Source organism: Psammomys obesus, unplaced genomic scaffold (genome assembly GCF_907164565.1).
Source record: "Psammomys obesus unplaced genomic scaffold, mPsaObe1.curated_primary_1811, whole genome shotgun sequence".
Taxonomy (NCBI): domain Eukaryota; kingdom Metazoa; phylum Chordata; class Mammalia; order Rodentia; family Muridae; genus Psammomys; species Psammomys obesus.
Genome location: NW_026596095.1, coordinates 18,635,103 through 18,650,472, shown reverse-complemented (window position 1 = coordinate 18,650,472; position 15,370 = coordinate 18,635,103). Strand labels below are relative to the sequence as shown.

The window sequence follows — 15,370 nt, the reverse complement described above, 5'->3', positions numbered from 1 at the left end:
AACATGCCATAAAGCATGTATGTACACACACTTGTATTTTACCAGCATGTGAAGCTAAAGATGCACAGAGAACGTACCAAAAGGGAATATAAACAGACATCATTCATCTCGAGTTTACACGGTGAAATTATAGGGTTTTTGCTTGTTTGTTTTTACATCCTTTTCTCCTGGTATTTAATGATAAGGAGTTTTATGTTTTGATCTTTAAAAGAGCTGTATTTTACAAATAAATTAATACTCACAGCAACTAAATAAAAGCTTAAAGCTTTCAGAACACAATGTACTCATAAAATCTTTTTTACACAGTTCATTAATTTTTCGAAACAAGAAACAGTACAACACCACACATCCTCCAAACATCCCCCCTCAAGACTGAAAGCATGTCAGGGGTAGGAGTGGGGGTGTGGCAGGCGGGTGGAAAAGCCAAGGGAGAGAGAAGGGCCTTACATAATTGTCTCGTGCTGACCAGCCAGGATACAGCTGCATATGTAGCTGTCTTTCTTTCCGTGCTAATTCATAATATTTGGCCTGTTCTTCCCGGGAGAGGGCGTGCCACTAAAACGGAAAAGGAAAGGGGAAGAGAGAGAAAAGGTAAGTAAGGTAACAAGAGTCCAGCTCGTGTTTCAAACTCTGACCGAGGGATTTAAGGGAAGTGTTTAAACTCCCCACTATCTAAATGGGAACAGCCCTGGTACGGCAGAAACCCACTCCGAGTCTGGGGGTTGGGAGTGAAACCCGTAGTTTTGGTTTCTCTGCCCTGTGGTCCTCTATCACATGCCACACATCAAAGCATTCGGAGTATAAAGATCTGTCACCCTTTCTTTTTGCCAATATAAATTAAAAAGAACTCTCCGAGTGAACCCCGATACCCAGCTTTCCTTTCATCGTCTGGAGCTTACACTGGTAACTGAGCCCAAGCACCACTTATTTATGCAAAATGTGATAATTTCCAGATGCCTTTTATGACAAACACAACCCCCCTTCCCACCCAGACTCTCTTCCAGCTCTGTCATATGGAGTCTGGAACCTGAATCATGTGATCCTTACAGGCATGACATCAGAAGTCAGCCCATCTCCTCACACTCACACACGTGCCCACGTCTATAGAATGCAACACCGTTCACGCCACACACTCTGACTATGGTTAGCTTCTGTCCAGTGGGAAGCTAGAAGTGACATCTAAATGTGTTTGTCATCTAGGAGGCTGGGGTTTCAGATACAGAACATAGAGCTGCTGCTGAACTTTGAGCTCCTCTTCCCTCTCATTTTTTTGTTTTGTTTTGTTTTAACGTAACTACCAAGTAACAAAACTGTTATTCTGGAGCAAGGTATCCATCTGGGATTTTGAGTTGTTTTGCTCCTATACTTTTTTGCAAATTATTTGTAAACCACTTGGGCCTGGGGCTGCAGCAGATGGCTCTCTAGCGTTTTCCCCACCTCTCCAGGGCCAGGATGTGCCGGGAGAACCATCCCTGGAGCAGTGGACACCCACTAACTGTGAGGTGACTACACAGGGCAGGTGTGATGTCCCTGCGGAAGGAAGAACCCGCCCTGAGACTGTCTCTTAGGTGTCTGGGAGCCTCTGCCTCCTCCCGTTCTGTGCCAGGCCGTCCAGCACATTGATTCTAATTCCATTTCCTTGTTAGTTTGGTTCGACTTTTTTTTTTTCAATGACTTTAAAAAAGAAAAAAAACAAAAAGAGGGAGGTGTAGGTGGTTGGGGAGAGGGGAGAAGGAGAAAGCAGAGGCACATGCTGATGAGAGAACAAGCCCTCATCAATGTGGCCTTGGACTTGAAGATCTGGCTCAGCATCTTTCCTACAGAAAACAGGAACGCCTGCTGCTCTAATGTGACAGGAGAACAAGGGAGCCATCTCACAGGGCTCCTGGCACCTTTCTGCCATGCCAGCGGCACCCACAGGCCACTCAGCTACTCCCATACCTTCAGAAATCCCCTTTGAAGCTAGCCCTTGGTGCTGGATTAGACAGATTTTTGTTTTGTTTTGTTTTGTTTTGTTTTACTTAGAAGCGCAGAATGTGAAGGTAAAAAAGCAAGGCACTCAAGTGACTTGATGTAAGCATGAAGGCAAACCAGGTGATACACTTTAAAATGGTTTTATTATATTGATGTGTGTATGTGTGTAAGCGCACACAGAACAGCACACTTGTGGCAGTTTAAAGATGATTTATGTGAACTGATTCTCTTCTTCCAATGTGTGGTTCCCAGGGCTCAAACGCAGTTCATCAGGCTTGGTGGCAAACACTTATACCTTCTAAGCCATCTTGCTAGCCCATAGAAATACACTTTTGTTACAAATTAATAATAATAACAAGTTGGGAAAGGTGGCAACAAGTGGACACTACATACATACATGCCTACACATATATGTATCCATATTTATATATGCATGTTTATAATATTTATATCTATATATGTATATAAACAAATTACTGATCACTGATTGATACTTACTAACTCTCATGCTAAATACATGTGACTATCAAGATTCAAAATGTCACTATTCTGGGTGAGAGGGAAAAGTTAAAAGACAAAGACAAGAATTACGTCATGTTAAAATCTGTTCCTCTACTCATCTGAGAAGTCCTGTGCCTTGTATCCTCTTTTATAACAGGAGATGTTATAACTGTATCCCCTTTTACGACAGGAGATGTTATAAGCTATAACTGCATATACCTTATGGAGTAACCTGAGAAAAATCTACAATGGTAAATAAAAATTGACTCCCAAGAATGCAAATGAAATCGGATCTTCAACCTAAACTGCCAAGCATTTACTGTGCAGGACAAAACAAGAAGGAAAGAAGATATGAGCTATTTGTGCTTACAAGAGAGTTCCCTAAGAATTCCTAATGCATAAAACATCCACACAGGCTCACGAATCAGAGGTCATTTAGCAGACTAACATAGTAGGTTCCACAATGGGACTGGAGTTTTGCACTGGGCAAAAAAAAAAAGAAAAAAAAATTAAAAATAGAAAGATGGCCTTCATTTCAGGGGCTTTTGAAACATAGAAAGAAAACTAAGACAAAAAAAATTCTTACTCTTTGATTACTTAAAAATATACTTTAAAAAAAATCTAATTTTATTATTAAAAATTGTGGGGGGAACCTTTACTTACTTTTATGAAACTGGTAAGACAGTCTAACAATTATGCAAATCTGTAGCAAGAGGACTTCTAGCAATAGTCCGGCAGGTCAGTTCATTTTAAAATAACATTTATGCCATTGCTATTTATGATACATATTAAGAAAACTTTGATTCATTCATATGAATGGGTATTTCCATTTTAGAGACAGTAAAGATGATTTTTAAAAAAATCAAGAGATGATATGTTCCAGGATGGATTTAAGATCCACTTTTAAGCAGCCTAATCACGCTAGTGTAAAACTTCATGATTTTTAAAGCCAGAACTTTAAAGAGCCGGGAAGCTCGGCTCTGCCAGAGGGGAGTGCTCAAAGGACAGAAAACCTGATCTTAATCAGAGACCCAGAGGCCTATAAATAGAAACAGGTGTCTAAATCAAAGACAGAGAGAGACCCCAAATGAGAACCATCCTTCAAGGCATGCATGCTTGGATCTGGGGACCTTTCAGGGAGCTGAGAAAGTAGCAATTGTTGGAAACGTGCATTAAAAATAGGAAGCATACCTCAAAGATCATATCCTCACCCTCTTGAGCAGGAAAATAATTCCTGCTGCAAGGCCAGAAGGCATGACTCAAAGACAAAAAAAAGGAAGAAAAAAAAAAAAAAAGAAGGCTAAAGGAGGTACTCGCCGAAATAAAAAAACGTCAACCCCCTTTGCTTCTGCTCTCTTTATTTAGAAAGTCAGGGAAAGTGGTTAGCAGCCTTTTTGGCTTTTAAGGTGGAGCCCTTCAAAGCTGATAGACTCGCCCCTCTGCCGAGATCTGGCTTGGGAATCACCGTAATTATCGTTATTAAGTGTTTAAGAATCCATAGGGAGATAGGATGTCCTATGCGGCACACCAAAGGCTATAATCTGCCGCTGCACCCTGCCCTCGAGAGCTTGGTGTCTCACAGGTCAGAGCTGGCAACGGCTCTCGGGTGGGAATCCCTAACTCAGGGCCTGCTTCGGTAAGCCAGCATTGGCAGCCAGCTTCCTGAGCGTCTTAATGAGTGTTCCGGTGTATTGAGTTGGGGACACAGGAAAGGTGTGTCAGCAATGGCGGCTAACACGTAATTCTCTCCATGCTTCCCCAAGGGTGGGTAGAGCCTCCTCGAGCTGTCTGAACCGAAGAGGGAAAATAAAGCCAAACACATACAGGGCTTATCAACTAAGAAGCTGCTGCCCACACGTCTTGAGCACTGGCGCGTCAAGATGAGGCATTCCTAACAAAGTAAAATTCGGTATCAGTAAAAACGTCACTTTTGAACTAGATGAATTTGAGTTTGCCCTACAGTTCTACAGATATCAAGCTAAGACCGGTTCAACCCCGTGGGAAAGCACTTGGAGGGAACTGCTAGTCTTCTGGGGAGCTGTTGGAGAAGGAATTTCAAGAGTTCCCATAACCTGGTTCTAGTCCAACACCTCCATATAAGACATGAAGACATGACTTCTTAGCATCTCAGCAGGACAGCTCTGCTTCTGCTTGGGGAGGCGTGGCTTCCTCTCTCTAAGCTAGTCTAGCAGAAGCCCTGCTGCAGCTCCTTCTGTGAGTTTAGAGAGTCCTCCCCAATCCTTACTCCTCTCCCCACACTACTCCAGGCTCCAATCCACCACTAACTGCTACCCATCTCTCAGGTCTTACCGTAAGTGCAAAAATGCAATGTTTTCAGAGGGGCCCTGGCTGCTCATTCTTACTTAGCCTTGCTAATTACATCCACAATATTCACCACAAATTTTAACTTTACTGAATAACCTTATTTCACTAATGTCTACATCTGGTAACAAAACAGCAAACCCCAGGAAGACAAGGGCCATGGCTGTTTAATTCAGCAACTGTTACCAAGCATTCTTACAGGCAAATAAATGATAGGTGAAAAACAATGTTTTAAAGAATGGTGGTAAAAACAGCCACACACACACACACACACACACACCCCTGATGTGTAACTAAATCTCAGAACATTTTGAAGAAGCTGTGGAAGCCATAGACATGGTCTGTATCTATCCCCGGTTACTTACCCTCCTGCCCAGGATCTGGTTGATAGCTGCGCTCTCTTTTAGCGTACACTCTGCTACGACATTCGCTCTCATTTCTTTCATGTATAACATGAAAGCATTCAGAGGCTTCTTAATGTGAGGTCTTTTTGGCTCCTGCTCCTTTCTCTGTTCATGCTGAGGCTTCCTAAAAGGTGGCGGTGGTTAGGGAAAGGGGACAGGGGGTGCCGGGAAGAGAGAGAACAGCTGTTCAGTTGCCAAATTCAATGCAAGAGGATGACCCTCCCAGCTTTCTTCAACACCCCTCCCCCCCCATTCCAACAAGCTGGATGAACAGGGTGTGGCTCATCTGATGAAAACCCAGGTTTTAAACAACTAAAACCACAGGATCTCTTCCTTTACACAGTGACACTGTGAATATGGTTCTTCCTTCGCTCTGAGAAAGCCTCATCTGGGGACCCAAAGCTGAGGTCCTTGGTTACCTCCAAGGTGGCTAGACAAACACTATGGGCGATCTTTTAGTGCAATGAATGTTCACTTTGGGGGATGGGGATTAAAGGACATGCTGAAAAGCAAGCTCTTTCTCTCTCTCCCCCTCCCTCTATGTGTGTGTGCGTCAGCGGTCAACCTTGGGTACTGATGATCAGTTGCCATCAATCTTGGTTGTTGAGAGCGCTTAGAAAGTGTCTTTCATTGGCCTGTCACCAGGCTGGCCAGCCGGCAGATCCCAGGCTCCCTCTTGTCTCTGCCTCCCTACAAGCATGTGCCAGCACACCTGGGACCAAACTGAAGTCCTCATCCATACAACACAAAGCTCTTTACAGATGACCATGTTCCATTAGCCCTAGTGAGGTTTCGACCCTTCTCTGCCAAAAAAAATATGTATCTCCTTTGAACGTATTTTCAGGAGATTCCTGGGTTGTCAACACTGCTTGCCCTATCCATCTCACCCACAAATTCTAAATAAGAGGAGCTGTTTCTTATTCTTCCAAGACAAGGTAATAGAGCCTGGCTCTGGAAGTTTGAATCAATGCTAGTCCAATAGGGAATTCAGTGCCAACCGCCACTGTGCATTTGCAGAGTAACGTGCCCTGAGCCCACCAACCCGTTTTACTTCACTTAAAGGAAAGTCTGGTGTAGCAAAGGGTCTGCAAATCAACACCCCTTGCAAACACATGCAGAGCACCGCTCCATCCTGCTGAGTGCCACGGCCTGTTAATCTCACGGTCCTTTCCGGTCTCAGAATCAAGTCCCTGTTCTCATGGAATTTCACAACAGAAGAGGAGGGTCAGAACACGAGGTGTGTGTGTGTGTAGGGGGGTGCTCTACTTACACGTGCATTAGGTCACTGTCAGTGTGGGGGTGCTCCTGCTTGACCTGAGGCGTTACAATAGCTGGATGAGGAATGCCAGTTGTGTGGGGGCCAGGAGGACCAGGAATCATATGGTGGGAAAACCTATACAGAGAGAGGGAGACAATATGCACTTCTGGCTGTTATGGTCAAACTGAGGCAGAACGAGAACACAACTCACTGAGTGCAACTGGCTCTGCATGAAGACTCCTATCTGTCTGCACCTGAGTATTAACTACAGTCTGGAGCAACAATTGCCTTTTTTTTTCCCCTTTCTTTCTGTATTCAGCTGGAAAATATAATTATTCCCATGGTTTTTCAAACTGGCACTCTTCCTCAGGAGGGCAGCAGGTACAAGATAAGGCAACAATGAGTCAGTTTCCTTGCAACGCAACTTCCAACAAAAATTTCAATAAGAGAAATTACTGGAGACATGATGGTTTATTACGATTCAACCAGAGACATTCTATTTCAAAAGTGCACACGAAGAGTATTCTCCTATGATTGGCTGTTGAGTCAACGCCAGAAGGGGACAATTGAAAGAAGAGACAGGAAGAGCCCTCTTGACGCCTCCTTTGAAAGGTTTTCCTTCTCATCACCTGAAATGATCTTCTACACAGCAGTGAAGTGTGGGAGATGGGGCCTGGGAAAGAGCTGATTCTGGAACTGAGGGCAGGGTTAAATTAAAGGGAGGGGGGTGTGTACCCAGGCAGCACCTCCACCTGCTAATGCCTTTTTTCCTGGGCGTGAATATGCAGCATTCAAAAAAGTCAGCCTATCTACCACCAGCCATTGCAAAGGAAGAAATCTGCCCTGATAGAAAAAAAAAAAATAATGACGTATCTCAGCAAACACTGGGTAAATTTGGATATGCCTTAGAGATTGTCTTTTTCCAATCTGCTTTAGAGTAAAAGCTTAATTTCACAAGAAAAATATTCTTTGGTCTTTCCCAGAGCCCTTCATTAGGAAGGAAGAAAAAGGACCTCTGCTAGGGCACCTAGGGTTTCAGAAACAAATTTCTTAGTTATTAAGGAGACAAGAATACAAATGTTCAACCAAATAGTAATGCCCCGCTAAATGGAAAGATTCAAGGTGCTTGACACTGGCTATGTGCCCGTACGGTAATCTTTGTCCTCAGTCCTCAGCATTAAAAACTATAAAAATGAAGATTATTAACCACTCTAGCCATCTAGGTTTATGCTTCACTGAACAAAGAATACATATATTTTGAAGTTGAAATCTACCACACAAACCGGGAACATCAAATCCACATTAAAAAGACAAAAAAGAAAAGAAAAGAAAAGACAGATTCACAACCAGTTAATAGCTCACCATTTGACTTCCAGCACAGTGACACACTAGCTTCCTTGGGAAAGCCACGGGGGACACACAGACGGTACAGCACGGAGCTGTGTGCACACGGAGTATATCAAGCACAGGGCATAGAAGGCATCCCCTCCAGAAGCAAAAGCGCCACACAGAGCAGCCCCAGAGGGCTTCACTTGCAGAAACATGTCCGTCCACACAGGGCCTGATTCACACACTAGGATGTTCACCCTGCAGCCGTAGCCAGACAGCTTGAGAGTACTGTCCTCTCTTCCCCGCAAAAGCTGAGGGCCAGCTGAGGAAGGATCTGGGCTGTGGGGGTGGGGGTTTCAAGTACTGCTGCATTAAACTGATTTAAATTTCCACCAAGGAAGCAATTTGTAGAACTCAGACCCAAGTCACTGTCATTGTCCCCTCTCAGTCCCCTCTCTTTCTCCCCCCAGCGTGATCTATAGCAAAGAAGCTCTTCTCAAGTCCACTTTGGGGATAATTGTCATCCCACAGGTAGGTGGCAGTGAGTGCTCAAGTTGCAATGTTTCCTGGTGTGGCTGGTGCCCTGGAATCGCTGTGACACCTAGTGTGGGAGCCAGGCACACTGCACAGACACACACGGGGCTGGGTTATGAGGCTCCTAGCCAGCCAGCCCAGAGGCAAGCAGGGCGGGGTGCGCACAATGCGAGCAGAGGAGAGACCTGGCCGGTCCACCTCCACCTACCTGGACATGGAAGTGTCGCCTGACAGTGAGGATGGGTAGGGTTGCCTGAATCCACCCGTGATGGGATATACAGGCTGACCTTGCCTGAGGTCACAGAAGAGAGGAACCCATCAATGACAAAACATGAGTTACCAACTAGCAGTAAGAGTTTGGGGACAGGAGGGAGGGGCTATCAGAAGGCAGCAACCCCCAACATTTTTACAACGTGTGACTGCTTCCCTTCCTCACCCTCCCAGGGTTCACCCATCAAAACACCCATGTGCCTTAAACAAAACCCGCCCTCCCTCAGCTCAGAACACAAGCTAGCCCCATCAGTGATCCTTTTATCCTTTTCCCTCACCCTACACCTTTAATGCAAAATAGGACTTAAAAGTGCTTATTGAATATCATGCAGCCCATAGAATGGTAAACTACCCCTTGGGAGAAGCAGCTTAGCCAATTCTTCATCCAAGCCTTTGAGAATTTAGAAATAGAAAGGGCACCAACTGTTCTATTTACATAAAAATAACCGTTTCTGAGACCCTGTGCCTCCCCCCCCCATATACGCCTGGTAATGTGAAGAAATCAAAGATTCAAAGAATCAAAAGATTCACCACAGTTACCTTGCTCCTTCCTGAGAGGTCCCTCTTCCCTCCCTTCTCTCATGCCCCACTCTTTCCTGTACAGTCTTCATTTCTAGCTGCCAGTGATGGCACAGACATACTGCTCCCAAGTAGGTGAGTTCAGACAGAATAATTGAGCCAGGGCTCAAGTATACACATAATCAGTTAAACTCTCACGAGACTTAACGATAAAGAGAGAGGGAGTCGGGGGTGGGGGGCTCTGGCTTTGCTGGAGAATATGTCAGACTGTCTGGGTGTAGAGATGACACTATGATATGAGGGCTGCAGGGACAGCAGGTGGCATAGAGAACAGGGAGAGAGGTCTAGCCTTCCTGCAGCACCATTTGAAGGAGGAGGAACCAAGAAGGGAAGGAGGGAGAAGGCATGGAGCTAGAGGAGACAGCCTTGTGATAACAGCCACAAGGCAAAAATTCTACCTTCTCATCGTGTATTTCCTTTACTTTCATAAAAACAAACAAACAAGCAAACAGAAAAACTGAGTGAGCAGCAGCGGTAGGGATGTTTCTGGAAATCACCACCACAGAGTAAAATGTTAGCATGTGAAGTCTGAAGGAAACCAAACACCTAAATATGTTTCCTGCTCCCCTAAAATGAGCTTGGGTGCTTGCTTTTTGACATTTGAAAGATACTTGTGTTCTGTTGATCGCTCTTTAGTTCTGTGTTATTTGCCTCACTTGGCCACTTAGAAGCAAAAGTGAAAATCATGAGTATAAGTTCATGTTTCAAATATATGAGTTGTTAAAAAAAAATCTGGAAGAGAAAAAGCCCCACTGAGCCCCAGCTTCACATGGCATAGCAAATGCCCAAAGCCACAAATTGAATCCATAAAACTATAAGCTTCAAAGCAAACACTATGCAGTCATTTTCTACACATATTAGCAGACAGATTCAATCCATTTCAAAGTCTGTAGTTTTTTTTTTTAATCTTTCAAATTGAAATGAAATAAAGTTAGCACCTTGCTTGTTGCTGTCAAGTCTCCTCCATTCCACAAGTGCAACCATGCACAGAGCTAATTTCCATGAACGGTAAGTGTACAAACACTCCACTGAAGTTTGCAGGAATGTATATTGGTTCTTACCAGCCAAGGGGTGGGGTGATCTGTCCAACACCGCCTGGAGACAAGGGGTAAAAGGTGGGGATTTCAGGAGCTGGAGGGTGTCTTGACATGCCTGTGAAAAGGAACAGAAAAGCATGGTGTTTACATTCGCAAGACAACCAGGCAGAAGAGCAAGAGAAAAAGCAGCAAGATGTTTATATCACCAGTAACTTCGTGATAGAAGTCCATCAGATCTGGCGAATGGAAGTGAGCCTTCCTTAAGAGGAGACAGTCTTCAGATGGGCAGTTGTAGGCTAGGAAAGCCACTCAGGGATGTATATCCTGCCAGGAAAACAGCCATCCAAACAGTCTCTTCATGATCTATTCTGCCCTTGTTATTTCACTTGAAGAAAATGGTAGACAAGCGCTTTTTTTTTTGTGTAGAATGGAAAACGGCAGGCCTTCATAAGAAGATGGCCTGCCAAGGGGCTCAAAGATTAGGTAAATTGCCATCCCCATCGGCTCCCTTATGGACACATAGATTTGGGAAATGTGATACCTCGGAGGATCAAAGATTAATTAGGGATCATCTCCAGGCCTATGGTGGTCACACTTGATATGATTCATTTGTTCTCTGCTGCCATTTCAGCTCCCTCTAAGCTCCTCATCAACTCTAGTCCTCTGGGCTCCGAGGTCACACTGTTCCGAATTAGTTGTATTCTCCAGCAAAGGAGAACGCCACCAAACTGTTTCTCATGCTGGAGCTCTCCTGGGGGTCCAGGGTCCTGCAACTGTGAAGCCCACCTAATCCTAGTCCCAGATGGCAGCCCCTTTTAGACCTTACCTTGGGTACAGGGGGAAAACAAAACTGACAAGACAAACGCACAATGTGTAAAACATGAAATCTAAGGTTCTGGGAGAGGTGTTCTGGAAAGGTGCTAGGTAAGCTGCTACCTATAAAATGGCCACGACTTCAAACAAACAAAAAAACCATTTCCATATAAGGACAATGGTTCTCAACCTGTGGGTCATGACACCACGATTCGTCACAATAGCAAAATTACAGAGATGTAGTAGCAATGAAATAATTTTATGGCTGGGGGGGTCACCACAACATTAGGAACTGTTTTAAAGGGTCCCAGCATTAGGGAGGTTGAGAACCACTCATACAGGGTATAAGCACACACACCAAGGCTTCCCAGCCAGTGACTGGAAACACACTGGTTGATACATGGAAACAGTTGAGCACGTGGTAGAGGCTATTTAAATAGTATATGAGGCTTTGCTGCTTAACATGCCCATGGACTTCGTGTGGACCCTACGGTACCAAAGGACCTGCACGTGAGAGAGTGACCGATGTGCTAACCTGAATGCTGCTATTATTTGTGTATTTAGAATTAGGCACTTCTCAGTTCTTACACAAAGCAGCACAGAGGCAAATGCTCTTCATGTCGCACTCAGTAGGGCTCTTAGCTCGGGTCAAGAGACGTTTTGCTGTCTTCAAAATGACTTCAAATCTCCTGTAAATTTTTTTCAATTTCCTTCGATCCCACCCCAGTGGCTCCCCAAATTTGTCCCTGGCAACAATATGTTCGTTTCTGGGAAAGGGCAGGGGTAGGCTGAGGTTGATTCCTCAGGACCTTTGGCAAGTTTTTCAACTTGTTTCTTGCTCTCTAACTCTAAGATGACCAAATCCTCAAATCCTCCAATCTCAGGGTTTTCTGAGAGGGTCAAGTTAAAAAACTAGCAACCCCCTCGCCCACCAAAGACAGCCAGACCAACTTAGAACATTAGAAATGTGGATTTTAGTTCTCACAATTGAGAACAGTTTTCAAAAGCAGTTTCTATTTTCTGGATATTTCTGCCTATGGCTACTGTATAGACATAATGTTGCTGTTTTTCCCCCATTAGATAAAGCTGACTAGCCTACTGGGGACACTGACATCAGTGACTCAGGTCTCGGGCTGAGACACGCGATACACACTGAAGAAAATAAAACAGGAAAGCAACAGAATGGTTGTGTTCAGGTTGGGGTGGGCAATAAAAAGTATGCAAATGAAACAATATAAACTCAATATTACGTAAATGAGCACCTTCAAACCAGAGTTTACATATGCCCAGAGGTACGTGGTGATGAAGTACATGAAGCTCAGGACAGACATGTAATTAAAACCAAGATATTGGTATTAAAAACATCTAGGACTAATGGATGGAATAGACTATAATAACCACAATTTTTAAAAAGGACAACAAAGACTAGAGAAAGCAGAGAACTAACTGCTCACACCACTAGTCCCTTCTCTAAACATGCCTAGAGAAGTAATAAAATAAATTAGAGTTATGCAGAGCAAGGGACAGCAAAGGAAGAATCAAATGTATTAAGTAGGTTATAAACTATTGTTCAAAACTAACCTGTCCTAAAATTCCTCAGAGAAAAATGGCTCAGTAGTGATGCACTGTTCTTTTAAACAGTGGCTGTTTCAAAGTGCTCAAGCAGAACACAGAAAACACTTTTCATCATAAAATTAAACAAGTAAAATTAATAGAACACATTCGGTGTTTTGTTTGTTATGTTTTTGCTAGCTGAGAACTAGAAATCTCAAGTTTTTTTTCTCACTCATATTGTCAGAGTCTATAGATATGTATTCCAGCTTAGACCTGCTCGGAGACTATGACCAATACAAGAGAGTTTACATCATGTCACTCTGGAGACAGCCCAAAGATACTCCAGCTTAGCATGGAGAACAGCACACAGGCTTTGTTTCTCTGCTTTGTGTCATCTCCAGCACTAACAACAAACAGGAAAGGACAACAAAAACAAAAACCCCGGGATCTCACCAGTTAGGCAAATGCTCTGACACCAAGCTGCATGGCAGTCCCCAGGCCAGCATTCTTGTCTACACAAAGACACCTGGGCTCTCCTCAAGTCCAAGTCCAACAGGAAGTGATCAGGTAAGTGTTCTATTTAAACCCTCAAGGATCTGAGATCTCCAGTGACTGATTGCTAAGCGGCAGGTAGTGAAAAAGTACAAGTGGGCTCAGAATGCCCCTCTTTCCACACCGTTAATTGAGGCTGTCCTCTGCAGGTCAGAGGGCAAAATGCCAGCAGTGGCGTTCACTGGCCTCTGCGCCCTGGGCTTTCCAGAGCCTGCGGAATCCCAAGGTCGCAGGTGCAGGGCAAGACTGACAGGCTGTGCTGTGAGCTGTCACCCTCCAGCTGAGAGGACGAGGACGGGCCTCAGGGTGGGAGAACCCCAGTCCCTCCATTTACCACAGGCAAAGCCTAAGCATTTCCATTTTATTCAGACCTCACACAATGTGTTTTTCTGCAAATGAAGAACAAGCAGAGCTTGTTAATGCAGAGAAGCAAAACTCCAATGGTGTGGCTTTGACTCTAAGCAGAGATGGTTTTGTACTTTACTTATAATATCTAAATATATAAATATCTATTATACATACAATGGTTTTGTATTTAAGTATTTAAATATTTTTATTTGCAATATTTAAAATATAATATTTTATAATGGGACATAAAAGAGGACAGTAAATAAATCTCAAGAGGCTGAAGAGAATGACCCTTGAAGCAATAAATTCCTACTTCACTCCTTTTGTTTTTGTATATATGTGCGTGCGTGCGTGCGTGCGTGTGCGTGTGCGTGTGCGTGTGCGTGTATCACTGTCGATAGCAGCTGGACATGTAGTTCAGTGGTAGCATATTTGCCTAGTCTCTGCAAGGCCCCAGGTCTAATCCCCGGCACCGCAAAAATTAAGTTAATTAAAAAAATTAAAACCACCAACCTCTTACATGGCAGTCACCACCCCCACCCCCAAGCCAGGGTTTCTTTTTTCCATAGTTTTAGTTTGCCATGCTCCACTGAGCTCTAAAATATTAAATGAGAAATTCCAGAGAGAACAATTTTACACATTTGAAACTGAGATTTTTGGCTTCTTGCTCCCTAGACCCCATGTCCATGCCCCACACACTGCTCCCCATTATCCATTTGGTGGCTGCCTGGGAGTCATGATCTGCCATCCTAGCATCACAGTGTTCAGACAGCCTTCATGTCGTGTTAAAATGACCCACAACAGCTATGCTGGTAAAGGAGATCTGCCAAGGGGAGCCTATAAAGTTCCTCCTCTCAGTGGGAAGGGACTGTTCTGGACTAATGTGGAGGAGAGAGGAGAAAACATGCTTCCATTTCTAAGGTCTGGGATAAGAACCAATCAATATCCTACCTATGCAGGGGGAGAAATCTTTGCCAGCCACGCTGCTTCTCCTCAAACCACAAGAGCTATGTCCATAGTTTGTGATAAAGGCTCAGTGATGGAGAAAACTGATTCAGTTTGGGGCTCGCATTTATTCAGTGGGCATGGCAGGGTGGGGCTTGAAGAAATATCCCCCATGGAAACTTTAGAGAATGCAGGGCAGAGAGAATGGAGCCTTTTCTCTGTCCGCATGACCTCCTGGTTTGAATTGCAGCTCACAGGCTTTTTCGATCTGCCGCTTGGGACATGACAGTAGTGTGCTTTTCTTCTTTTATTGAGAGGGGAGGAGGTTGTTTATTTCTTGTTTTGTGAAAAATTAAAGCAAAAACGCGTTTCTGGAGGATTGCCAAAAAACCGTACGCATCTTTGGGTGCATCTGGACTCTAACAGGGCAAAGACGCCTGCCTATCTGGAATGGCACCAGGGCTGGCTGCCTGATGAGCAACAGAGGCCTGGGCAGGCCGGAGGCGCTTACCTTGCTTGGAGTTGACATCTGATGGGATGTGTGACGGGTGTGATCCTGGAGAAAAGTGCTCGTCACTGTAAGTGATGAGGGGGGTGAGAGGGTGGACGGCGTGGGATGGCTGCACCACCGGCACTTTATTGGACTGCAAAGTAACCACAGGGCCAATCGTTAATGTGGCCTCCAGACTCACGTCCCCTCCTGCCCCCACGACCTTCCAGCCTGCTCTACAGAAACACCTCAGAAACCAACCAACCAACAAATGAAAACAGACAAACAACATCAGGGCTGGGGAGACGGTTCTGTGGGTGACGCTGCCTGCTTGTGCGAGCACACCATCCTACAGTTCCTTCCTAAAACCTCTGGCATGGTGGAGCATGCCTGCAAACCCAGCACTGGAGGGGGATGAGACAACCGGCCCAGACAAAATGATGTCCATAAAGCCCACGTT

The 15,370-nt window shown here is 44.6% G+C and overlaps 1 protein-coding gene across 3 annotated transcripts in view; it reads right to left on the bottom strand.

Annotated features, from left to right (window-relative positions):
- The window catches only part of Lef1 (lymphoid enhancer binding factor 1), a 108,080-nt gene that overhangs the window by 21,287 nt on the left and 71,423 nt on the right, over positions 1-15,370 (bottom strand). For all 3 annotated transcript variants that reach the window (XM_055628252.1, XM_055628253.1, XM_055628255.1), the window contains exons 4-9: positions 14,932-15,064; positions 10,233-10,323; positions 8,531-8,614; positions 6,472-6,594; positions 5,163-5,325; positions 448-555 (exon numbers count right to left, since the gene is read on the bottom strand). In XM_055628252.1, coding sequence (XP_055484227.1) covers positions 448-555; positions 5,163-5,325; positions 6,472-6,594; positions 8,531-8,614; positions 10,233-10,323; positions 14,932-15,064 — 702 coding nt within the window. The remainder of the gene's footprint in view (positions 1-447; positions 556-5,162; positions 5,326-6,471; positions 6,595-8,530; positions 8,615-10,232; positions 10,324-14,931; positions 15,065-15,370) is intronic.